This window comes from Mobula hypostoma, chromosome 28 (assembly GCF_963921235.1).
Source record: "Mobula hypostoma chromosome 28, sMobHyp1.1, whole genome shotgun sequence".
NCBI lineage: Eukaryota > Metazoa > Chordata > Chondrichthyes > Myliobatiformes > Myliobatidae > Mobula > Mobula hypostoma.
Genome location: NC_086124.1, coordinates 18,224,566 through 18,249,983, shown reverse-complemented (window position 1 = coordinate 18,249,983; position 25,418 = coordinate 18,224,566). Strand labels below are relative to the sequence as shown.

Sequence of the window (25,418 nt, the reverse complement as noted above, 5' to 3'; positions counted from 1 at the left end):
GAGTTATCCTATCACTTGATCTCGCTTTCTAATCATAGTCAGTATTGGTACTACCTGATTTCATCAGAGTTTCATATATCATTCACCGATTCTCAAGTACTTATAAAATTACGATCAAACTTGTGAACCATTGCTTAAATGACATTAATGGGACTGAACGTATCTTAACACCCAGTCACTTCCTGTTATAACTTGTTAAGTTGGTCCTTAACAAAGACAAATGATATTTCCTTTCCCTTATAACTTGCTAAGATTTGAAATGTGTAATGTAATGTATTGTTGCATGATGAAGCAAAATGTCTAATTATATAAAAATAAAAATTTCCTCCAGATGGTAGTTTTTCACTATCTTTAACATTTTTTTTATTATCAAGACAAGCATATGCGTATTGTACAGGTAAATTTAAGAAACATACTCGTGTTATTGAGTCTATCAAATGTTCGACATTGAAATAAATGATTAAGCAATCTTAATTTGTATTAATTGATGTGGTGGGAGGCAGAAGCTATTGAAGAGCAGAGGACTGAATACTGGAATATTGTTAGATCTCGGAAGTCCTCGGAAAGACGTAATGATTCAGATTACTTTTTCGACAGAATGTTCAAAGTTCAGAAAGTTGTCTCTGCCGTGGAGCAAGGCTTGGATTCGCTTAGGTCAGTTAAATTGTATCCAAAAGCTGTGCAAGATAGAACAAACAAGTCTGTAATTAATCAAAATTCATCTTGGTTTTCACCTGCAATTAGTTGCGCTTTTCGCTTTTATGTGTTATCACTACGGAAAAAGCATATTTAGTAAGTACAGTATATAAAGATAAATGCGAGATAATGCTATTGGGGTTTGATACCTTTCTGGCATTTCGCTGTAGATTCTAGTGAGACAATGCAAATGTCCAAATATTCCATGGTGCAAAATGCTGGAGCATGTGATATCTAGCTCCAGCATGAATACATTCATATGACGTTCCGCCTCTCAATGATAACTGTGAAAAAACAGTTATACCTTTGATCGTATCCCGACCGGTTGCATTATGGTCAGGTATGGCAATTTAAAAAAGGGCACAATATAAGAAGATGCAGAGAGGAGTGGACTGTCCCCTATAATGATGCAGCTATATAAAATTCACTTGGAGTACTGTGCTCAGTTCTGGTTGCCTCAGTCTAGGAAAGATGTGGAAGCATTGGAAAAGGTACAGAGTAGATTTACCAGGATGCTGCCTGGTTTAGAGAGTATGCATTGTGATCAGAGATTAAGGGAGCCAGGGCTTTACTCTTTGGAGAGAAGGAGGATGAGAGGAGACTTGATAGAGGTGTACAAGGTAATAAGAGGAATAGATAGAGTGGATAGCCAGCGCCTCTTCCCCAAGGCACCACTGCTCAATACAAGAGGACATGGCTTTAAGGTAAGGGGTGGGAAGTTCAAGGGGGATATTATAGGAAGGTTTTTTACTCAGAGAGTGGTTGCTGCATGGAATGCACTGCCTGAGTCAGTGGTGGAGGCAGATACACTAGTGAAGTTTAAGAGACTAGTAGATAGGTATATGGAGGAATTTAAGGTGGGGGCTTATATGGGAGGCAGGGTTTGAGGGTCGGCACAAGATTGTGGGCCGAAAGACCTGTACTGTGCTGTACTATTCTATGTTCTATGTTCTCTACCTGTACATCAGGCACCGTCTCAAGAAGGAAAGAACCATTATCAAATTCCCACCAGCTAGGCAGACCATGTTCGGGCACATAATATCGGACAGGAGGTACGGAAGCCCAATGTCTCGTATCATTATTTTGAAGGATAGCTACATCCCTCAGTGACTTAATTCCTAACAGAACCGTACGGTCGTTAATACTTTATAGTCCTGTACTCTACTGTAAAAATTATGTATAAACTGATTTCTCTCTCTCTCTCTCTCTCTCTCTCTGTCACTCTCTCTCTATCTGTATCTATGTATCCAACTCTCACTCATTCTCTCACTCTGTCCCTCTCTCACGCTCTTTCTCTCTGTCTATATATATAAACAGAGAGAGAGAGAGAGAAAGAGAGAGAGAGAGAGAGAGAGAGAGAGAGAGAGAGAGAGAGAGAGAGAGAGAGAGAGAGAGAGAGAGCGTCGATCATTTGAAATAACTTTAATGGGATTCAGTCCATGTTTCAGTCCTTGGAATTAATCTTCCAGTCTTCCAGACACCTGATAACAATGAATCGTGGCCGCGGAAACATGGATTCATTGCTATAGGTAGCCATACGTGAAGAAACACCGGAAATGGGAGCAATGAGATGTAGATACATGGGCAAGCATCCTGACCAGCAACAAGAGATCTATTTTGTAAAAGTAGAATTGATAGCACGGCTCTTTTCTGCCTTTTTTCCCACTTTAAGTTTTCTCAGGAGGCGAAGTCAACACATTTGCCTTTCAATCGATACTGTTTATGTTCTGCATTTGCACATCAAACACAGAACTATAAAGCACTGAGCAGGACATTTGGTCTGCGATATTGCAACGATCGTTATGAGGATGTGCGTTGAATACGCTTCTTCTGTGCATCATCTCCATTCTTCTATTCCACTCATATGCATCTCCCTATATATATGTCTCTTAAATAGTAGAAAACCACCTGATTACCTTTCTACACTGGAGATCGGATTCCGAGCACCCACAACTCTGCGTGTAAAAGGAACATTGCCCTGATGTGATCTTTAAACTTTCTCCTCTAGAATTACAAGGTTATCACCTTGCCGCAGACGTTTCTTCTCTGGGAGATATTCCCGATGTCCACCTTATATGTGCCTCTCAACATTAAAAAAACTTACCAGCTGTACCTTCATCATCGAATGCACTCAGGAAACAAACCAAAATTGTTGAATACGGCCCTACAGTTTATACCTCGAACCGAGATAACTTCTTGTGAACGTCTTCTGCACTGTTTTCATAATCCTTAATAGCAGAGGGAATACATTGAACTTGAGGGGGTAGGTTTAAAGGGGATCTGAGGGGTAAGATTTTACTCAGAGAGTTGTAGATGCATGGAATGCGCTGACTGGTATGATGGTAGTGTCAAATACATTGTAGATATATGGATATAAGTAAGATGGAGAGATGTGTATACGATGTAGGGAGTAGGGAATTGTGTTCCGGTGGTTTTGATTTGCTTCATAGCTAGATCGGCCCGAATGACCCTTTCCTTTACTTTGCTGTTTTAATTTCTATATGATTCTTATAATGGCCGAATGGAACTTCACATATTATTCCAAGTATATTCTTTCTAATTAAATATATATGCCAGTTAGATATATGTCCCTATATCTTCATCTATATTCTTTCATATGTTTTTACACTGTCCATAACATGATTATTCTTGGTGTCGCCCATAAAGTTCTTAATCAGTCCACGTACATATTCATCCATATCATTGGTGTATATCGGAAACAACAGATCACCGCTAGTCATGGACACTCACCCAGAATAGCAATCATCCACCCCCGATTGTCTGCCTCCTATGGAGAATCCGCATCGGATCAAAACTTGCAATTTACATTGGACTATAAGCATATTCATGTTCTGAATTAACTTAGCAATTGGGACGTTGCCATCTGCCTCATCGAAGACCGTGCATTATGCCCAATGTCGCTGCATTATGCCCATTAAGCCCCTTCATCTTCTTCAAAAAATCAATCAAATTTCTAAGTCATAATCTTCCCCACGTAAAGCCACTGTCCGTTATCAAGCCAGCCATTTCAAAATGTGCATTACTCATATTCTTCAGTGTCAGCAATAGTTTCTGTAACACTGAGGTGGGTTTCATTGGTCAATATTTAGCGGCATTGCCCTATTTCATTTCTCGAACAGGCCTACACCACTTGATGTTCCTCAGTCTGCCGGGACTTCGGCCGTTGTGAATGGGGATACAATAATTCTGTCAAAGTCTCTGCTATATAACAGAGCACAGTATAGAACTTCACGGTCTACAATTTTAAGCTACTCTAAAATTCCATCTGAACTTTCCTTCCAACAACGTCTTCCATTTTTCTAGCATCCATGTGCTTATCTAAATGCCCTTAATATACATGCCTCTGCCACCTTCATTAGCAGTGTGATGCATTCTGGGATATATGCCATCAGACCCGATGCACTTATCCACCTTTATGCATTTGAGCACGACCTCGTCATTAACCTCAAATCGTTTCAGCAGATTAGCATGGCCTAATCTACTTGCAGTAACATCCAATTTCTTCTTGTCCGTAAACATGGACGCCTTGTATCCCCCCCCCCCGCGACCCCCGCTCTGTCTCCAAGAACAAAGCCCTTCCTTTAACCTAGAATGGGCCTACCCTCGCCTTACGTATCTTCTTTTTCTTCATATGTTTAAAATGCCCTGGGACTATACTTGATCATTTCGTGTTTTTTTGCTGCCTTCTTAATCGGCTGGGTCAGCACTTTCCTACCGTTTTAATACTCCCATGGCCACTGTCAGGATTTAGGATTTCCTAAAGCACACTATGCCTCTTTTTAGTTGATATTAATGTAGGAGTTCTCGAGTCATCAAATTACCTTTAAGTCGTTGTTATTGCACCTTCTTGGAATATGGCGATACTGAACTCTTATAGCTGGTTTTTAAACAACTACCACATGTAAGTCATAGATTATTTCACAACTGGCTCTTCCCATTAACTTTCCTAGCTGCTGTATTAACTTACTGTAATTTGTTTCCTTCCAATTTTACACCTTCCAGCAAGACTCAAATTTATTCTTACAGTTTGCTGTCTTAAAACAAGAATTGTGGTGATTATTCCGAACACTTCCATTTACTATCAGCTCTTCATTAGGCTAAGATTATTTCTCCAAACTCAGTCCAAATCTTTTCTCCTCTGTTTGCCAAAACTAGGTCCAGTATATTTTCACCTCTGACTGTATTCTGCATATACTATTTGAAGAACTTCTCAGGCATGCACTAACAGACCTCCGCCCCACATGTGTTTGGAACGCCGGCACCCCCCCCCCCAACTCCCCCGCCCCGCCGTTTTGTAAAGGACTCTCTGTACGTCCTCCCCGTGGAATGCGTAGGTCTAAAGCCGCAACGGGTAGGTTATATGGCCATTGTAAATTGTCCCTGTATTAGGTTAAGTTTAATCGGGATTCTTGGGGTGTTTCTGTGGCGGTCTTGCTCGAAGGGCCGTGAGGGCCTAATCTTCAGCGTATCGCTAAATAAATGTTTATAAAAAAATCAGTTCCTCTAACTTTCGCTATATATTGGGAGGTCTGTCAATCAGTGATACATATGCCCAGATATCTTATTTCTAAGCTCTAGACTAACTACTTCACTCTTCAGTACTGTACCCCTCCCAAGGACTTCACGAAACCCTGCTTCTGCATGACCTTTTCAACAATCATATCCAGGACGCTTAAGCAGCCAATCTTGGCACTCACGTACTTCGATCTCTATTTTAACGCTGAAGAGAAAACAAGATGATGCTTTTACAAGATATGCACATAGTGACCACTTTATCCGATACGCCTGTATCGATAATATGAATATCTAATCAATCAGGTGGTAGCGACACAACGCAAGAAAATATTCAAACGTGGTCAAGAAATTCAATTGTTGTTCTGACCTAACATCAGACTGTAGAAGAAAGATGATGTAAATGACTTTGACCGTGGAATAATTGTAGGAGCCCGGCTGTGTGGTTTGAGTATCTCAGAAACTATTGATGCCCCTTCTTTTCTTTTTATTACGCATAACAGCCTCAAGAATTTACAGAGAATGGCAGAGAAAGGTGTGAAGAGAATTATGCAGTGAACGGCAGTTCTGTGGGTGAAAACACCTTGTTAGTGAGTTAGGTCGGAGGAGAGTGGTCACACTATTTCAAGGTGACAGGAAGGCGCCAATGCGTCATACTACCATACGTAATAGCATTGATGTGTACAATAATGTGCCTGAACGCACAACAGTAAGAATCTTTAACTTGATGGGTACAGCAGCCGAATAACGAGCATAAACTCAGTGATCACATTATGAGAACAGGAGATATTTAAAGTATAGGGGAAACCAAAGGAGATACAGGATGTACCTAATAAACTGGCCACCGAGTGTAGTTCCATGCACATTTTCTACATAATGTTGATAGTTATTGCCAAAATGACGTATATACTCCAATTACACAGTATATCTGCACATTATGTATTCATTATTTTAAGCAAATCCTCCAATTCAGTATCGAATGGATTAGCCTTGATATTCAGGTGTTCTGCACATCATCTTACCTTTCCTTTTGTTGTTGCTAATTATTATTATTATTATTGCTGTTGCAGCTGCGATCATTACCAGCACCCCCACTGCGATAATATATATATGTTCGTATATTATCTTGATCCAGGATTTGACTATGAAGGGATGGGCAGTTGAGTTAGAGCAATTGCAGTAAGTCCACTTTGGCTGCGATTCGATTTAAAACAAAACCCGAGTTTTCACTAATAAGAGCTTTACCTAGAGGACACGGTCCTAGACCAAACACATCATTCAGAGAACAGGCTAACAGAAGTCCTGATCCAGGTTACGTACTCTGGACGTTCAAGATCCAATATGTATATTTTCCGATATTACTGCGATATGCAAAATATATTAAAATAACTATTATGTCTGGAAATTTCTAATCTAAGACATTAAGTTGGGTCTGACAGCACAGATTCGTGACTGGATGAAGTGAACTTTTATAAAATAAATCTATATATTTATATTTTTAACAGCAGTATTACCCCACCTCACCATTCACAACTTTCAAAGAAAGTCATCTACTTTATTCAGACGTTCTACGATAAATTTATGACTGCTAAGATCATCATCATTGAGAGTAATGATGGTAAAAGTAGCCAGAGCTTTTCTTGGCAAACTTTTGTCTGCAAATGGTTTTCCATTGCCTTTTTTGTGGGCAGTGTCTTTATAAACGGGGGGACCCCACCATTATCAATACTCTTCAGAGATTGTCCGCTTGGTGCGTAACCAAGCATTGTGGTATGCCCCAGCTGCTCAAACGAACATCCACCACCTGTTCCCATGACTTCACCTGATCCTGATCGGGGGGCGAAGCAGGTGAAATCGCGGCCATGAGGTTTCCTGAATGTCAGTACAGGTTGTTGATAGATATAAACGTAATAGTAATTGTGCACCATCGCTTCAAATGGTTGTATTTCTAGCTATACATGAACGATCCAAGCACACTGTATATACATTGAAGGCAGCTGATATAAATGAAAATAAGGATAAAAGATTATAAAACCCTTAGGACTATTCCGATCGATATCACTTGGTTAAAACCTGTAACTTCTTTGCCATTAGTTCTCATCGGAATCCTGTCACTGCGTTGACCACACTCACCATTTACAGTTACCAAGAGAGGAGAGCTAGAGGTTGAAGACAACGTAGTTCCATTAAAAACGACTTGATATCGGCAGAAATACGTTCCTTCATCAGAAAGAGTCACGTTGCTAATGTCGAAGGTGACAGAGTGGTTTCTGCCGGAAATAACCCGTGACTCGGAATTATCTTCGCCGGCTTTCTGCAAGATGAATGTGATTTCCGCGTAGACACCTGGGCATGTGCAGATAAACTTGATGACTCCGCCAATTTCAACATCTGTTGAACGCACTGATAAAGTTGGTACCGACAGTTCTGCAGTGGAGAAAGGTGAATGGAATGAATTGTTTTCAAACATCGAAACAATTTCTAATATTTCTCGCGTCATGTTTGTACGTTTTCAATAATCTCAATAGAAAAATTTGATCAGGGTGCAACTGAAGTTTAACGATTCTAAAATCAGCGTAGAATTTGCATCATAGCTGATAATCTGCGAAAATAACCGTGCTCATATATAGGATGAAAAGAATTTAAGTGCTACAGACGACCATGATTTTTCTTCACAACTTGGTCGGAATGATCAATAAGCAAACTAAGTTCAGAATCAAAGTCGAGTTTATAAGCACTGACCAAAAGCGTGGAATTAGTTGTTTTGAAGTGGCAGCACAGTGCAATTCATAAACATAATCATGGGCCACTGAGAACCGTTTATTTTGTATTTTCACATATTTCATCCGACTGATGATATAAAAGCGAGAGAAAACGTATCGCAGACTAAAGGAAACTTCTGTCGTGGTGGTACAAGACTGCTGGGTCGATCGTCTGAGTGCTACTGGTACCATGTAACCCAGTACTACCTGTCGTATGGTCGGGTGGTCGGCGACTAAACCGGCTCCCCCACCAGGCTTGCCTAGTGTTGAGGGTGGTTACACACCCTGCAGGACGAAAAACAAGACCTGTTAAAGGGCGAATGACCCCTCTCGTAGGGTCAACGGCCATGTAGCAAACACGTGCCGTGAAGTGCGGAACGAGCATCCCTTGCTTCGAAGCTTGGTCTGGCCATTCACTGCAACAGAACTTCCCCCAGCCGTCTTGGACGCCACCTTGCCGGGAAGTGATGGCGAGAGGGTGAGTCTGGACCTGTGCAACCCCCTACTCACCAAAAATCCATTCACACACACGCTGTTCCTTTCTGAGGAGCGGGGTATCCGTCAAACCCTACTAACTGACTGAAAGCAACCATCATCATCCTATAGGATGGATAGCCAGAATGTTGATCGGAAATCTCATATCCTAAAGAATGAACACTTGCTCGTCCAAATTAGCAATACATGGCCTTGCACTTTAATTGTCAGTCCGCACTTCACTTACTTTGCATCTGTAACACTATATTATGCATTACTTTTTTGATTTCCTTCTTTGCCACTACGGTGTACTTGTGTATGGAATAACCTGTGCGGATGACAGCCAATCAACATCTCCATAGTATTTACCAGTTATAATTTACTCTATCATCATTTCTCCTGTCTGTTAACAGAAAATACATATGCGAGAATATTACCTTCTACTGCTAATAAGCCTGTGTTACTTTCGTCTGATCGCAACCGCCGTCCAGAAATGATAACTTCATACGTGCAGGAGTAAGAGCCTCTGTCTGCGTCAGAAATATTGCTTATAACGATCGAGGCCATTTGATCAGACGAGCTAACATCTACTGATCGCAACAATGCATTTCCTTTGTAGAACAAGAAACTGTGGGCACTATTTTGGCTAGTGACGAAACACGTAATAGCAGTTGTTTCTCCTTTCATATATACACCCGACTGGCGCTCGAAATACAGACCAGTCGTTAGCTTTATCCCTGAAACAAATTAATATAATTAGTACAAATATTTGTGCCAATATCTAACTGCACTCAATCACATCTCAGAGGCCATCTCTGCATCTGTGCTCACCAATCATTACCAGAAATGAAATTATAAAGCACAGCCTCCAACATGTCTGTAATATCAGCCAAGTGCGAGAGGAACATGTGAGAAGGCATTCCCCCGGCCCTAAGATCATTCTCATAACTGATACTTCCCTTCCAACTACATTGTAACAATTTCTCTGACATACAGAACTGCTGCCCAATTTACATAAAGTGCCAATTAAAGTATCGAGTAGCATATCTTCGAAGTGTGGGCGGAAATAGAAGTAACTGGGAGAAACCTATGAGATGAAAGCGGGAACGAGGAAAAGCTAACAATTAGCACTCGAAAATTGGTAAAGGGGATGGATGGTTTAATTGTGCATCTGCAGTTCAAGTCACTGTTATGTCTGCATCGCATCGGAACACTTACTAAGCTACTCAGGTCATCAAATGGAGAGGCGTTAGTAATTGACTGCAGAATGCAGCCGTCACATTATTTTGAATATGTGTCCTCTTTGTGAAGGGAGAAGAATGTATTACGTAGGTGCAAAAACAGTGAATGTAAAGTAGAAGTCGGGAGTTGGCAATACACTTCAGTTCGTGTAAATTGCAAAAAAAAACAAACAAACACCAATGTAATGAATTAATATTATTGTATTTCGTTTTCATCTCAAGCTAGTAAAACCTGAGGTAAGGGCATAGCCAAGCACATTCATTTCTCAATTATATCAGTGTGTAGGCCTAAATGTTTAACACTGTTATGTAGTGACAGGGGTGATGCCTGTTATGTATATTACTATTGGGACAATGCATATCCTGTTCATTGTCCATAGTCTTTCAATTTCCTCTTTTACTCCATAATATTTCCGGTGTTTTTAACTTATTAATTACTATATGTTACGTGTGTCTGGAATGGAGATATCTATTTAGTTAATTCTACTTCAATGTTTATCCAGAAAGTTCTTATGGATGAGCTGATCTGTAATAATGGACCTATCGTAATATTATTTTTAGAACTCGGGTACTAAAACTGGATTGTATTTATCGTGCGTATTGTGTCTTGTATGCGTTTGTATTTTAAAGCAAGATTTTGTTGAATGGTGATTGCTTGTACGAAATTATATTGCGCTAAACTGCTCCTGAATCCTTTAATGTGTTTAATTGTTCTAGGTTTCTCTTCACTTTTTCTGCCTTTATCGTTGTGAATTTGCTGGAATTTTATATGTATTTTAGATATTTTGTTTGTTAAACGCCTTGTGCTGTATTTCCACAAGGAACCCCACTGTTTCTGGGAAGATGTCTCCAACCCGGAGCCAGGGGTTTGACGTTCCTTGTCGATATTTAACTTTTTTATTGTAGCAAATGGTCTTCCATTTTGTGTCATCTGTTGTGATAACTTTGTATTGTTTGGTCCTTCATGTAAGTTAAATGTAGAGCATTTCTTATCAGAATTGCATGATCTGGCGTGGAGTACTGAATCCTGTTTTCGTTGAAGAAAATATAACCTCTGGAGTTTTATCTGAATGTACGTTATTCCTCTTTCTCTTTCAGTTCCAAGTAGTGCTCATCTAAGTTGGTATGGCTATGCCATTGTCTACAAATGAGTTCTTATGTTTCTCTTTCCAGATTGGTGACGGGCCTAGATATAATACCAAAATAATCCGAGATTATGGGTATAGCAGTAGTGTTTATTGCTTTTGCTATTTTTTTTTAACGTTTGAGCTCTGGCACATTTTTTAAGCATTGAAGTAAATTTTGTCGAATGTTTTCCTCTATTGTACTATCCTTTATTTTCTTTGTTTTTTGTTATCCCAAATACTTATATGTTTCATATTCACCCATCGCTTGAATTGTATCCCGCTGCTCTGTATTATATTCTACTAGCTCTATTGCACATTTCTCCATATTTACTGTTCTGCACTTACCTAGTCCATAGTTCAGGTTTCTATCTTTTGAAAATAGATCTGGCAGTTGAATTCATTTTTTTTTTAGATTTCCTGATGAAGGATCGTATAATTTCAAATTGTAATGTACATAAGGTGAGTCAACACGCAATTCATTATGTTCTGCAACCACCGCTATTTTCAAAGGGATCCCACAACTGAACATATCTTTACCTCACCCCCCTCCACTTTCCGCAGGGTTCATCCCCTCCGCGATTTCGCTTGACCATTCATCCTTCCCCACGAATCTCTTTGCAAGCAGCCTAAGAGCTATACCTACCCATAAACTTCCACCCTCACCTCCTTTCAGGGCCCTGACAAGTCCTTCCAGATGAGCTACCACTTCACCTACATATCTGCTGGGTGGAATATCGTGCCCAGTTCTCCCGATGCGGTCTCCTCTACTTTGATGAGAGACATGGTAAAGTGGGGGACAGTTTCATTGAGCACTACTGTGCCATCCGCCATAAGCGCGACTTCAACGTGGCCAAACATATTTAATTCCAATTTGCATTCCCCTTTCGACGTATCAGTCCGTGGCCTCTTGTCCCAAGGTGACGCTACGGTCAGGATAGTGGACCAACACCTTAAATCCCGTATAGGCAACCTCCAACCTAATGGCATGAAATAGATTTCTCCTTCTGGTAAACAAAATTCTTCTGCGCCTCTCCTCTATTTCAAATTCTTATGTTTCTCTTCTTCTCACCTGCCTGTTGCTTTCCCCTCCGTCCTTTTTCCTTCTCCTACCCTTTCCCCTATTTTCTACTATTCTCCCCAATCGGATACCTTTTTCATCAGACCTTGACCTGTGCTGCCCACCAGGCTTTACGCATCACGTTCCAGCTAGCCTCTTTCCCCCATCCCACCATTTTGTTCTGGCATTTTGCCCATTCCTTCTCAGTCCTAAAGAAGAGCCTCGACCCAAATCGTTTATACTAGAGTGAAATGCGCCAAACGAAGGTTAAATTAAAAACCTGGAACTAGCTCGAGTAGGCCCCTTGGTCGCAATGGACGAGTTGTGCCACAGAAACTATTTCTGTACTTTCTCGCTGTGACTCTAGAAAGTTCTCGTACCTAGAGTCCACTTACCTTGATTTAGACCTTGGCATTAGTTTTAACTACTACATTAGGACGAGCGCAGAATGTATGAAATTAATAATGTCGTTATATTCTCAGCTCTTGCAGAGTGTTGTATACACAGCTAAGCATATTATGCAAACCAGCTTTCGACCCATGGGCTCTGCCTGAAGTTCCTGCTGCCTTGGTAAAGCAACAACCATTATCAAAGACCGCATTCTCTTTTGACCCCACCTATTGAACAGAAAATGCAATATCCCGAAGTCACATAAAACAAGGTTGAAAGGCTGTCCAGAGTCCGCAGTTACAAGACTACCAAGCTCTTCTGTAGTACATAAAATGGACTTTTATATCGCAGTATATAACATTCTAGACTTACAACTTAACGTCTGTCTTCACTGCATTTGCTGTAGAACCGTAACACTTTATCCTATATATTGCTATTACTTTCGGCGGTGCTACCTCGATGAACTGCTATATTGAAATGAACTCTATGGAAAATATTCAAAACATTTTTGACTGCATGTCGGTGTACATGAGAAAAGGAAATCAGTTCATGAATGTACCAAATTTACCAATTTATTGCTTTGTGCTATTTATGTTGTATTGTTTTCGTTAAGCAGCCCGGCATATTCAAAAGTCCTTTCCAAAAGAAAGACTTACTCTGGATTTTCGCGACGGCACTGGGGAAAGATGTTATCCAACGTCCCGATATTTGTTGGTCGTATAAACACGAATAATATCCTTCGTTTCTGTTATTTACCACCGTGAATGAATTACTAATATGTTGTTGTGTCATGTTTCTGGTTGTTTCTTCAAATTTACAACGTAGGAGCCATTGGAGATGGTCATGGCTGTGAAGGCTCGGAGCATGGCACGTAATGTTGACTTCTTCTCTTTCCAGATATATCGGATAATTAGGATTGAGCGAGACTGTTGGAGGTGGTGGGCGATCTGAAATAACAAAAATATCAACGATGAAATTTGTGTAGACATAATAGGCCCAAAGTGTGTACAATTAAAAGGGACAGTGTCTTCATGTGCATATTTTTCTTGATAGATGCATTGCTATACAACCTTGACAAAATCAATCATGAGCTGGTAAGTGGCCAGTAACATCAGCCCCACATGTGATACAAACAGTAACTTGTAATTACAAGAGATGAGCTCACAAACTTATTTTGATGTAACAGATTTATAATTGCAGAGTTCCCTCCGGGAGATATTTCGGCAATTGTAATTCACGGGAGGCAAAACTGATCGTGGTCTCTAAAGCAGACTAGGGGCTGGGTAACCTGAGACGCTGGCTGACTGTCTGCTCGCTATGTCAAAGGTATGAACGAGGAGCATGTAACTTTCCAACCATTTGAAAGATCGTAGCACCATCTCCAGATACCAGATCGAGATCATGTACGTCGAAACAGCCCGAGTGAATGCTAGACAGCATCCACGTTACGCCTTCATGGTATCATTCATGTTATTTGCATTCGTTGCATCTAACATCTGATCTTCCGGACCCAGCGTTAAGAAGTCCCTGCAGTTGATCAGAGGGATAACAGCCGCTCAAGAGTGAGCCTAATCACTTCTTTTAGAAGTGTAACGTGAATATTACAATAAATATTTGCTTTACCCGCAAACCCCAAGTCCAATGCATGAAGTTTGATAACCGTAAAGTGGAATAACTTGTTTCTGTCCAAAAATGTTGATGACATGATGACATATGCTGAGAACACTGAAAGTTATTTTGGAATCACGTAAGGTGGAACCGCACGGAGATTCAACAACGTTATCCCACAGGACATTTGCAAAAAAGAGAAGATCTGCAGATGCTGGAAATTCAGGCGACACACACAAAATGATGGAGGGTCTCGGGTCGAAACGTCGACTGTACTGTTTTCTGCAGATGCTCCTGGCCTTCTGAGTTCCTCTAGCATTTTATGTATGTTGTCCACAGGAAATTGCGTTTTGCATAACAAGTTCTGGAACCTAATCACGAAACATCTAACAGGAAGTCGTTGGAGGAGAAAATATAATCATATTATAAATAAAGAATTTGCCAATGCCATAACACCCCTCCCTTCACGTCGAGAAGAGTCGTGGAATTTTTTGCGTAAAAATAAACTCGTCTCCCACATTCCATTTAAACATTTTCCTTTCATTTAAACCCATGCCCTTAGCAATTGAAAGTTTTACCCTGGCTAACAGACTGACTAACTACAATGCCTATGCATCTCACAACTGTATATTGCTCTCTAAATACTCGCCTGTCTCCGAAGACGCAGGGAAAAACAAGTCAATTCTCCAATGCTTCCTGACAGCTAAAAATCTGGGTGTAAAATAATGCCATGAAAATCCGCAAATCATGCAGTGTCCGCGAAGGGTAGAAAAAATAATGTTTGCCTCAAGATAAGGCCTTTACCAATGCATGGGAAAAAATGGCAATGCAGTTCCCAGAAGTGAAGTGGAAAAGATCAGTGTACCAAACCTTTGTAGCAAGTCGTGATGATAGAAGTTTTAACCATAGATCTAATCAGAGGTCTCATTGTGTTTCCCAGGAAAGGAAACAGCCTGAATAATGGCTGTGCATTGACAAACTTTCACATGCAATAATTTGTCGTCCGAAGTTCCTCGAACAACAGGTGTACATTTCTGCAAAATTTATGGGATAGTGGAAATATTCGACTTACTTGTTGCTCTTATCTGTAATGAATCTCTGTATGATATCAAACGCTCTGATATTTCTGTCTCATACAAACAAGTGAAGCTCCTCTCATCCTCCAGTATCACAATCCTACAGGAGTAGTTCAGCGCTTGTCCGTCTTGCTCGATCTGCTGATCTGCGATTGATTTCTCACCTTTCAATATTCGTAAGCGGCCAACTGAATTTCCGCGTGGAGCTATGCAGCTTATCACGACGGACTCGCCAATCACATAAACTGCATAATTGGGAGATATCAAGATTTCCGGTGGAGGTGACGCAGCTGAAACAATAATAGATACTTGTAATCAACAAAAATAAAGCATCGGAGTTGAATAAATGAAACAAAAAAAATCGGTCAGTGTCTTTTTTTTTGTTCTATTGCATATTTGTCTCGAAGTATATATACTTCACTTTCAATCCGGTATCAAAGAAAGTCAGGAACAATTGCTAAGGGTTTTCCAAGTTGAGTTAATTACTTGTCTCACTCGGTTTGGCATGGTATCATTGTGGGTAGCAGAACAAAACGCAACACAGATTTCATTCAACGTTCCAAAGACGTACATGGATATGGGAGGGAAATTACTAACTAAGGTGTTACGATTTATCTCGGCAGCGATTTGTGTTCAGTCCCACCACTGCCTGTAAGACGTGTGTACATCCTCAGCGTGACCTTCTGGGGCTCCCCCAGTCCTCCGGCTGTACTTCTGCATGCGTCAATAAGTCGATTTTGTTTTTAATTATAAAGACTATAAGACCATAAGATATTGGGACAGAATAGGGCGTTTCGCCCATTTAATTTGCTCCGCCACTCCATCATGGCCGGTTAATTATTTCCCTCAATCCCAAGCTCCTACCTCCTCTCCAATAAGACCATAAGACCCAAGAACCACATTAGATTATTCGGTACATCGAATATGCTCTACTAGATACAAAATACTGCAAGATTAAAACGCAAAACAATACGATCTTAATTTACTTCTCATGTTTCTGTTAAAAACCCTATACATACGATCATATACTGATGGCATTCGGTTAAATCTACTGACCGGTTACAATTACTTCGGTGGAATCACTTGGAACGGAGTGAAGCCATCTTCCTGAAACCTGTTTCTTATAGAGGCATGAGTAGTTTCCGCCATTTCTGTCGCTAATGCTTGGAATTAAATGCTTGAAGCTCTCCTGGTTTTCTTGCACTCTTATGGGAATAGAGTTCAGTAGAAGCTCAAGCTGACCATTGATAGTCCCACCTTCAACCGCACATCCGATAGTGAGCGATTCACCCACCATATAAATAGAATGCGTGGGTGCCAGTGAGAGATGCGGGAGAGGAAGACCCTCTGAAATGAGAAATAATTCCATTATATATTATGTATTAAGTGAATTGAAAGGACAATCCCTGTAAATATAATTGAAAAGAAAATTAATTCAGCAGAGTAAAGGCTTCGAATTTAGTGTTGGTGGAATTAACTCGGCGTCGAACAATCAGTGAATGAAATTGCTATTATTTCTTTGCGGCATTGGGAGTATTTTATTATATATATGAACGAAGGTAGAGAACAGAAAATAGATACGGCTCCAGTGCAACCTGAAATGTATGCTCCGTGATTAGTCTGTGATCCGGGTTCCGATTCCACTTTCACTCTTAGTTATTGATTTACCGGATTTGATGATAGCTTGCTGCAGTTCCTCAATTGACGGTAGCCACAGAGGGATATTTGCATCGCTCAGAACTGACAGTGTTGAAGGAACGTTAATGTTTTCAAAGTCAAAGTCATAGTAATTTAGTCATGGGAGCGGAATCTGATAAAGGTGGCCTTCTTACTCTCTTTTCTGTCTATACTATTCTTGACGTGAGCTGTGGAGTTAGGGTAACCGACAGCAATAATCACGGACCATATCACTATGTTACCACCCTCTGACTAAAGTTGTACATAGGACCATAGCACCCCTTCTGTCTACTAACCTATCTTTCCGATACACCATATATCCTTAGTTGTTCAGCTCCCAATGGCAGCCATCCTTTAGCCAAGTTTCAGAGATGGCCACAAAGTCATACTTGCCAATCTGTAGCTGAATTTCAAGATCGTCCATTTTATTTCCTATGCTGCGTGCATTCAAATACAACGCCTTCAGTCCAGTATTTGTTGCTTTCTGTTTTAACTGCACCACGCCTCTATTGCCCTGTAACTCATCCCACCGGCTGTGATTATGCCTCATCACAGGTGGAGGAATGGGTAGTGTTGAGGGAACAGAGAGCCTGCAGAGAGACTTGGATAGTTTCAGAGGAATGGGCAAAGAGGCGTCAAATGATTCCAGGGCAAGAGGGCACAACTTTAGGGTTGAAGGATATCCTTTTAGAACTGAGATGTGGAGAAATTACTTTAGTCAGAGGGTGGTAAATCTGTGGAATTTTTTGTCACGGGGGCTGTGGAGGCCGGGTAATTGGGTGTGTTTGGGGCAGAGGTGGATGGGTTCTTGATTAGCCAGGACATCAAAGGGTTTGGGGTGAAAGCAGGGGAGTCGGGATGACTGGAAGAATTGGATCAGCCCATGATTGAATGGTGGAGTTGACTTGATGGGCCAAGTGGCCTATTTCTGCTCCTATATATTGAGGCCAGTTCATTGGCTATATTTAAGAGGGAGTTAGATATGGCCCTTGTGGCTAAAGGGATCGGGGGGTATGGAGAGAAGGCAGGTACAGGGTTCTGAGTTGGATGGTCAGCCATGATCATACTGAATGGCGGTGCAGGCTCGAAGGGCTGAATGGCCTACTCCTGCACCTATTTTCTATGTTTCTATGTTTCTATGTTATATTCTGCAATTCATCACTGCTGAAGCTCAAGAATTAAATGACGCATTAGGTATAATGCGAATCCGAGGTGAAGACAGGACAATATACATTACAACGATGAGAATTCATGACACAGTGAAAATAGAAGCATGTGTGTAGAGTTTACTTTAATTCAAATTTGCAAATGTATTTAAATTTGTAATTTACCGATACATACTGATCATCTGTACATAATTGAAGATTCATCATCACAATATATTTTACCGTGCATGACAGTTCCAATTGTCATCACTCAGACTTCAGAATATTGTTATTGTTATTGTGTATTCAAATCACTGTAATCGTTACATAAAATTTCAGAAATTTACATATTTGCAGAGTTACTATATTTTACGGAGAAGATATAGCAACTGAAAATTTTCTTATGTCATAACTTTCCCCTGTTATATCAAAACTAACCAACGGTCTTTGGTTCGTCTGCTGAGTAGACTAATTGAAGTGTTCCCGCGCAGGTCCGGCGAAGTGCTTTAAAAACCAAATCTCCGTAAAAGAGGGGTGCAGTCTAGTGAAGTCTAGTAACTCATCGTGGGAACACTCATCATCGGAGTGCTCTGAGTCAGACTGGTAAGACTTTGGCTCAACAGGGCTTCGGCGACAACAGGTGAGTGGGTAAGTTCATTCCTTACCTCTTTTTTTCCCTTATTTACCTCTTGAGAGAATCGGGGGCATGTCTGCAGACCCAGTTTTCTGTTAGATTGTCAGATATGGGATTTCCGGGAGACCACTAGCCTCTCCGATGGACTCATCTGCACCAGTTGCGGCGAGATGCAGCTCCTTAGAGACCCTGCTGAGGAACTGGATATAGACCAAAATAACCTTCGGCTTGTTAGGGAAAGTGAAGAGGTGGTAGATGCAAGCTACAGGTAAATAGTCAGTCTAAGGCTATAGCAGGCAAAGAAATAGGTGACTGTAGGGAGAGGGAAGAGACAACTTCAGTATTCACCAGTGAGAGGGAACTTGATGACGGTGAGGACAATATGAGTGAGGTTCATGTTCTGGAGCATGTTGATATCAAGGGAGAGGAGGTGTTGGAGTTGTTAAAATACATCAGTACGGATAAGTCCCCGGGGCCGGACGGAATATTCCACAGGCTGCTCCACGAGGCGAGGGAAGAGATTGCTGAGCCTCTGGCTAGGATCTTTGTGTCCTCGTTGTCCAAGGGAATTGTCCCGGAGGATTGGAGGGAGACGAATGTTGTCCCCTTGTTCAAAAAAGGTAGTAGGGATAGTCCGGGTAATGATAGACCGGTGAGCCTTAAGTCTGTGGCAGGAAAGCTGTAGGAAAAGATTCTTAGAGATAGGATCTATGGGCATTTAGAGAATCATGGTCTGATCAGGGACAGTCAGCATGGCTTTGTGAAGGGCAGATCGTGCCTAACAAGCCTGATAAAGTTCTTTGAGGAGGTGACCAGGCATATAGCTGAAGATAGTGCAGTGGATGTGATCAACGTGGATTTTAGAAAGGAATTTGACAAGGTTCCACACGGTAGGCTTTATCAGAATTTCAGACGGCATGGGATCCAGAGAAATTTGTCCAGGTGGATTCAGAATTGGCTTTCCTGCAGAAAGCAGAGGGTCGTGGTGGAGGGAGTACGTTCAGATTGGAGGGTTGTGACTAGTGGTGTCCCACAAGGATATGTTCTGGGACCTCTACTTTTCATTATTTTTATTAACGACCTGGAAGTGGGGGTAGAAGGGTGGGATGGCAAGTTTGCAGACGACACAAAGGTTGGTGGTGTTGTGGATAGTGTAGAGGATTGTCGAAGATTGCAGAGAGACATTGATAGGATGCAAATGTGGGCTGAGAAGTGGCAGATGGAGTTCAACCTGGAGAAGTGTGTGGTGGTACACTTTGGAAGGACAAACTCCAAGACAGAGCACAAAATAAATGGCAGGATACTTGGTAGTGTAAAGGAGCAGAGGGATCTGGGAGGACATGTCCACAGATCCCTGAAAGTTGTTTCACAGGTAGATAGGGTAGTTAAGGAAGCTTATGTGGTGTTATCTTTCATAAGTCAAGGGATAGAATTTAAGAGTCGCGAGGTAATGATGCAGCTCTATAAAACTCTGGTTAGGCCACACTTGAAGTACTGTGTCCAGCTCTGGTCGCCTCACTTTAGGAAGGATGTGAAAGCATTGGAAAGGGTACAGAGGGGATTTACCAGGATGCTGCCTGGTTTACAGAGTATGGATTATGGTCAGAGAGTAATGAACTAGGGCTTTACTCTTTGGACAGAAGGAGGATGAGAGGAGACATGATAGAGGTGTACAAGATATTAAGAGGAATAGATAGAATGGATAGCCAGCGCCTCTTCCCCAGGGCACCACTGCTCAATACAAGAGGACATGGCTTTACGGTAAGGGGTGGGAAGTTCAATGGGGATATTAGAGGAAGGTTGTTTACTCAGAGAGTGGTTGGTGCGTGGAATGCACTGCCTGAGTCAGTGGTGGAGGCAGATACATTATTGGAGTTTAAGAGAGTACTAGACAGGGATATGGCGAAATTTAAGGTGGGGGTTATATTGGAGGCAGAGTTTGAACGTCGGCACAACATTTTGGGCCGAAGGGCCTGCAATGTGCTGTACTGTTCTATGTTCTATGTTCTATAATGGACAAAGCCCTGTGGCCGTCACCTCCAGCAGTTAGTACAGCATGTCGAGTACTCTTTTGAGGGGAGTAGGGTGCAAACTGCCTGGAGAGTGCAACGCAGACGTGCCTGTGGTACCGAGTTTGGCCATGTGGCCAGGAAAGGTAGGGAACTGAAGAGGATGACAACAGTAATGGGTGCTCTCTAGTTAGGGGACAGATAAGCGATTCAGTGGGCGCAAAATGAAAACGCAGCTGGTAGTTTTCCTATCAGGTGCTAGGATCTGCGACGTTTCTCAAGGAGCCCAAAATACCCAGAAAAGCCAATGACTGGGTACAAATACAGACAGAGCAAACAGTTAAATAGTCTACCGAGGCAAGATTCAAAAGGGTGAAGAATGCAGAGCTGAAAGTGCTGCATCTCAATGCGCATAGAAGATTGGTTGGTATGACGTCGCAGGTATCACTGAAGCGTGGCTGAACAAAGGCCATAGTATCCATTATATCCTTTGAAGTTTTGCCATCAAATGATATAATTTGTATCGAAACGGCAGGCTGGAAGGCATAGACGGTGGTGTTGTTCTGTTGGTAAGAGATGCAATTACATCTTTAGAAAGAGCTGACATATTTCAGAGATAGTCAAATCTTTGTGGGTGAAGTTAAGGAGCTGCAAGGGTAACAAAAAACATTATGCGAATCATACATCGGCCTTCAAATAGTAGTCATGATGTGGGGTTGAGATTGGGACGAGGTAAATATGAAAGGCATATAATAAGGTCAATGTCACAACTGTAATGATGTAAGCAAGACAATTGGGAAAATCAAGTTGGTACCGAAGCACAAGAAGGGGCACTTGCGGAATAAATGCGAGATGGATCTTTAGGCACCTTGTGCTTGAGTCTCCTCAGGAGAAGGGTATCTTGGATGGGGTGTTGTGCAATAGCCCAGATCTTATTAGGAAGCTGAATGTAGAGTAATATTTCAAAGGCAGTGATATTAATTGATTAAACTCCTATTTGAGAGGGAAAAGTACAAGTCACACGTATCAGTGCCGCAATCAATAAAGGAAATTACAAAATTGAGGGGTGACCTTTTTAAAAATGAGAGCTAAGGAGGATTTATATATAGCCAGCGAGTTGACACCTGTGGAATTGTTTGCCACAGACTGTGGTGGATGCGAAGTCCGTGTTATATCTAAGGTGGAAGTTGATACTTTCAAGGCAGGAGAATGGGGTTGAGTGTGTTTTGGAATCAGTGATGATGGAAGGGAGGAGCAGATTCGATGTGATGAATTGTACTGCTATATATTATTTTTGTGTGGTCTTATGGACTTCCTGTCTGCTGTCAGCCAGTCCTTGGCTATTTTTTTTTTCTCATTCGTTATCTTTCCTGACGACGTCCCGAATGTACATCGTGAACTTTAAATAGTCGTGGTCTGGTCCCACAGTTAATGTCGGCTGATTTTTTTTTTTTTTTGCTCAGTAAAGGATTATCCCGTGTTCTTTTTTTTTCTCTCTCTGTGCAGGCCCCGTTTTTCATCAGTCGATTTAGACGAACGAGTAAAATATCCTTGTTACCAAGTTACACCATACAAAGGAAAATTAATTGCAATAACCGAGCTCTGACAATGGGCAATCCAACAGCTTCGGTCTGCACTATATAAGGTTCACGGAATCACCTTTACCCGTAAGGAACCATTGTGTTAACGTTCCCTGCAGATAATTTCTTTAAAAATTACTCTGTTTTGAATAAACATACTTTATCATTCTGGTGATTATACTTGATGATTTTCCAATCACTGGAGACGGTTTGATAGAATGGAACGCTATAAAGTGGATGCCTTACTAACCTGCGACGTTTATTCGAATGTGATGGCTGATGGACGAACGTATCAGTCGACCCGATTCCATTGTCACAAAGACACAAGCGTAGTCCCCTTCACTGTCAGCATTGACAGCTTCAACATGATAGTTGAACTGCTTCTGGTTTCCCGTGCTGTTTATGACAGAGACCGAGTCCTTCAACAACTGAAATTGGCCTGGTGAGCCACGCCACGCGACGTCACAAGAAATAGTAACTGCTTCTCCAGTTACATACACTGGGTATTCTGGACTTTTTGAAATTTTGGGCTGAGGTGGAAGATCTGGAACAACATAATTAAAGATAAAATGCTGAATAGTTAATTCATCAGTTGCAGTTCATAAAATATTTAAAAAAATTGTACTTTTGGAACCAAAACGTCAAGCTTGAATACTCTCACTGTAACTGCTTCAGACGGTAGGAAAGTTTGTGTTTTCCCCACCTTTTTTATCTGAAATCTCAAGGCATGTGTCTTGCACTGTTTTAAATTTGCGCTACTATAGCTGATGTTTTGGAAAATCAAGATATTGTTGTATACTTATTGCTGTTCCTTCTTTATATTTGCTCAGTTAGAAAAGCAGTGACGCCAGAAAGAGTAGCAGAATTCTTCGCTCGATGTATGTAGGAAAGCTGGAGACACTTTGTGTCCTTGAGGACTACACGTTCAGGACGTGCATCCCGCTGCAACTTCTAACACTTCGCTGGATCTGGATGAACTCGTTATCATTCAAGCCACTGAATATGTGATGGCACTGACATAGAGTGGTAGTTACCCCTAAGATGCAGGACCTACGAGAGCGGGTGAAAGCCAGGAAAGGGAAAATGGTTCAACTTGCAATGGAGATTACCATGGTGACCATGTCCCTCAAAACCATACAGATATAACACTTTCGGTATCGTTGCGTGGCGGGGGGATGCCCGAGCACAAAGATTCTAAGCAGTCATGTGTCTGGATCTGGTGCTATGACTCAGAATGGAAGAGGGGAGAAGAGGCGAGCTGAAGTGAAAGGGTATTCCTTACTTAAGGGAACAGAAAGTAGTTAATGTGGACAAGACGGAGATTGCCGGATGGTATGTTGCCTCCCGGTTGTCTGTTTCTGAGGCATCTGGGATCGAGTATTCACCACGCAGTTGGTGGAGAGATTAGGGAAGTTGATGTTGTTAAGATCTCAGGCAAAGTCAGGAATCAAAAAGCTGAGCATAATGCGACTGATGTCATGAGCTTCGTATATTTTAATGCAAGAAGTATCGTAGGTAAGGAACCTGCATTCAGGGCATGGAATTTTAATACTGTAAGCATTGGTGAGGGACCATCCTTCCTGAATTCTCCACAAAAACGAAGACTCCGGGTAAAGACACTCTTGGACACCCATTCCACGCTCGCTACGACCGTAACGACTCCTGACTAGGCCTCGGCGCCGATGTTCAGCACTTTGCTTCGTTCCACACTTGTGGTGTTGTCAACAGGTTTATACCCCATATCTCGGAAAGGTTCTGTTGTTATTGGAGAGAGTCGAGGGGAATTTCACAAGGATGATTCAGCGATTAAACAGGTTAACATATGAGGACCGTTTGGCAGCTCTGGGCCTGTACTCATTGGAATTTAGGAGAACGCGGGGCGGTGGGGGTGAGGTCGAATCTCCTTGAAACCTACCGAATATTAAAAGGCCTAGAATGGGTGGTTGAGAACAGGGTGTTCGCTATGGTGGGGGTATCCAGAAATAGAGGCAGAGCCACAAAATTGAGGGTTGACCTTTCTAAAAAGAGAGGTAAGGTGAATTTATATATATAGCGAACGAGCGGAGACCTGTGGAATGCTCTCCCACAGACTGTGGTGGATGCCAAGTCCCTGGTATATTTCAGGTGGAAGTCCATATTTTCAAGGCAGGAGTATGGGGCTGAGTGTTTCGGAATCAGCAAAGATGGAAGGGCGCAGCAGACTCGATGTGATCAATCCTAATCCTATATATTATGTTTGTGTGGTCTTTTTTTTTTAATTTACTTTTTATTTAGAGATATAGAGCGGAATAGCTCCTTCGGGCCTGTTGAGCCGCCTCAGCAATCCCTGACAATCTCAATTAACCCTTAGCTAATCATGGGATAATTTACTTTTTTTTTTATTTTATTTTTATTTGGATAAGGAGTTCACAATTATCATGTACTTTTTTCACACATATAACCTTTTCCATTTTCTTATATGTATAAAACTACAATTATTTATACATTCTTAAGTACACATTGAGATGATATAAAAGCAAAATAAACATTTAAATAGATAATTATGTACTGTGTTAAATCTAACCTATTAGGCTAAGTAATGAAATTAGTTGTTAAGAAAAATGGTAATAATAGTTTCCATACAACCCTTCTGGACCATTTCTACTGGTCCAAAATGTTGCATACAAGCCTATATACCAACCATTGTAGGTGTTTATATCCCAATTTGTTCGTGCTTGTTCCTGCCCGCAGACATAATTATCCAATCCCTATGCACTTATTTACTTATTTTTTTCATTTTTTTTATCCCTTTCCCAAATCTTTCCCTTTACTTGTGTTAATTCTCTATTTTCCAAAAACAAAACAACAACAAACATTTAGACTAGGGGTGCTTACGTTAGCAATATTACTGTGTTGATGAGAAGAGCAATATAAATCATTAGGAGAGTCATCTAAAGTCTGCTCGCATTGGGGTTATATATTCAATCCATTTATTCCAGATTTGATAAAATGTTTCTTTTTGAGTTCTCATGGAGTAGGTCAACTTTTCCATTTTAAATATTTCCAAGATAATTTCGTACCAATCTTCTAATGTAGGTGGTATTGGATTTAGCCATTTTCTAGTGATTGATTTCTTACTTGCCGCTAAGAGGGCCTGCAGCAACTTTATATCTTCCTTCTGTTCAAGGAACAATACATGCCCCAAATAGAGCGTCTCAAAGTTCAGAGGTATCTGGGACCTAAGTACCTTAACTAATGTTCTATGAATACCTTCCCAAAATAGACTTAATTTAGGGCAATCCCAGAAAATATGAAAATGATTTGCCTCCTTAGAGCCGCACCTTCTCCAACACATCACATTTGTATCTTTATATTTTTCCTGATATGGGGTCTTGAAGTATCTTATAATGTTTTTCCAACAATGTTCTCT

General features: G+C 41.2%; 1 protein-coding gene across 1 annotated transcript in view; it reads right to left on the bottom strand.

Moving 5' to 3' along the window:
* Positions 1-352: 352 nt before the first annotated feature.
* The window catches only part of LOC134338832 (uncharacterized), a 169,941-nt gene continuing 144,875 nt past the window's right edge, over positions 353-25,418 (bottom strand). Inside the window, 7 exon segments of the mRNA XM_063034935.1 lie at positions 353-677; positions 7,363-7,656; positions 8,903-9,202; positions 12,937-13,227; positions 14,961-15,254; positions 16,021-16,311; positions 22,260-22,553. Of these exon segments, the coding sequence (XP_062891005.1) occupies positions 610-677; positions 7,363-7,656; positions 8,903-9,202; positions 12,937-13,227; positions 14,961-15,254; positions 16,021-16,311; positions 22,260-22,553 (1,832 nt within the window). The 3' untranslated portion in view covers positions 353-609.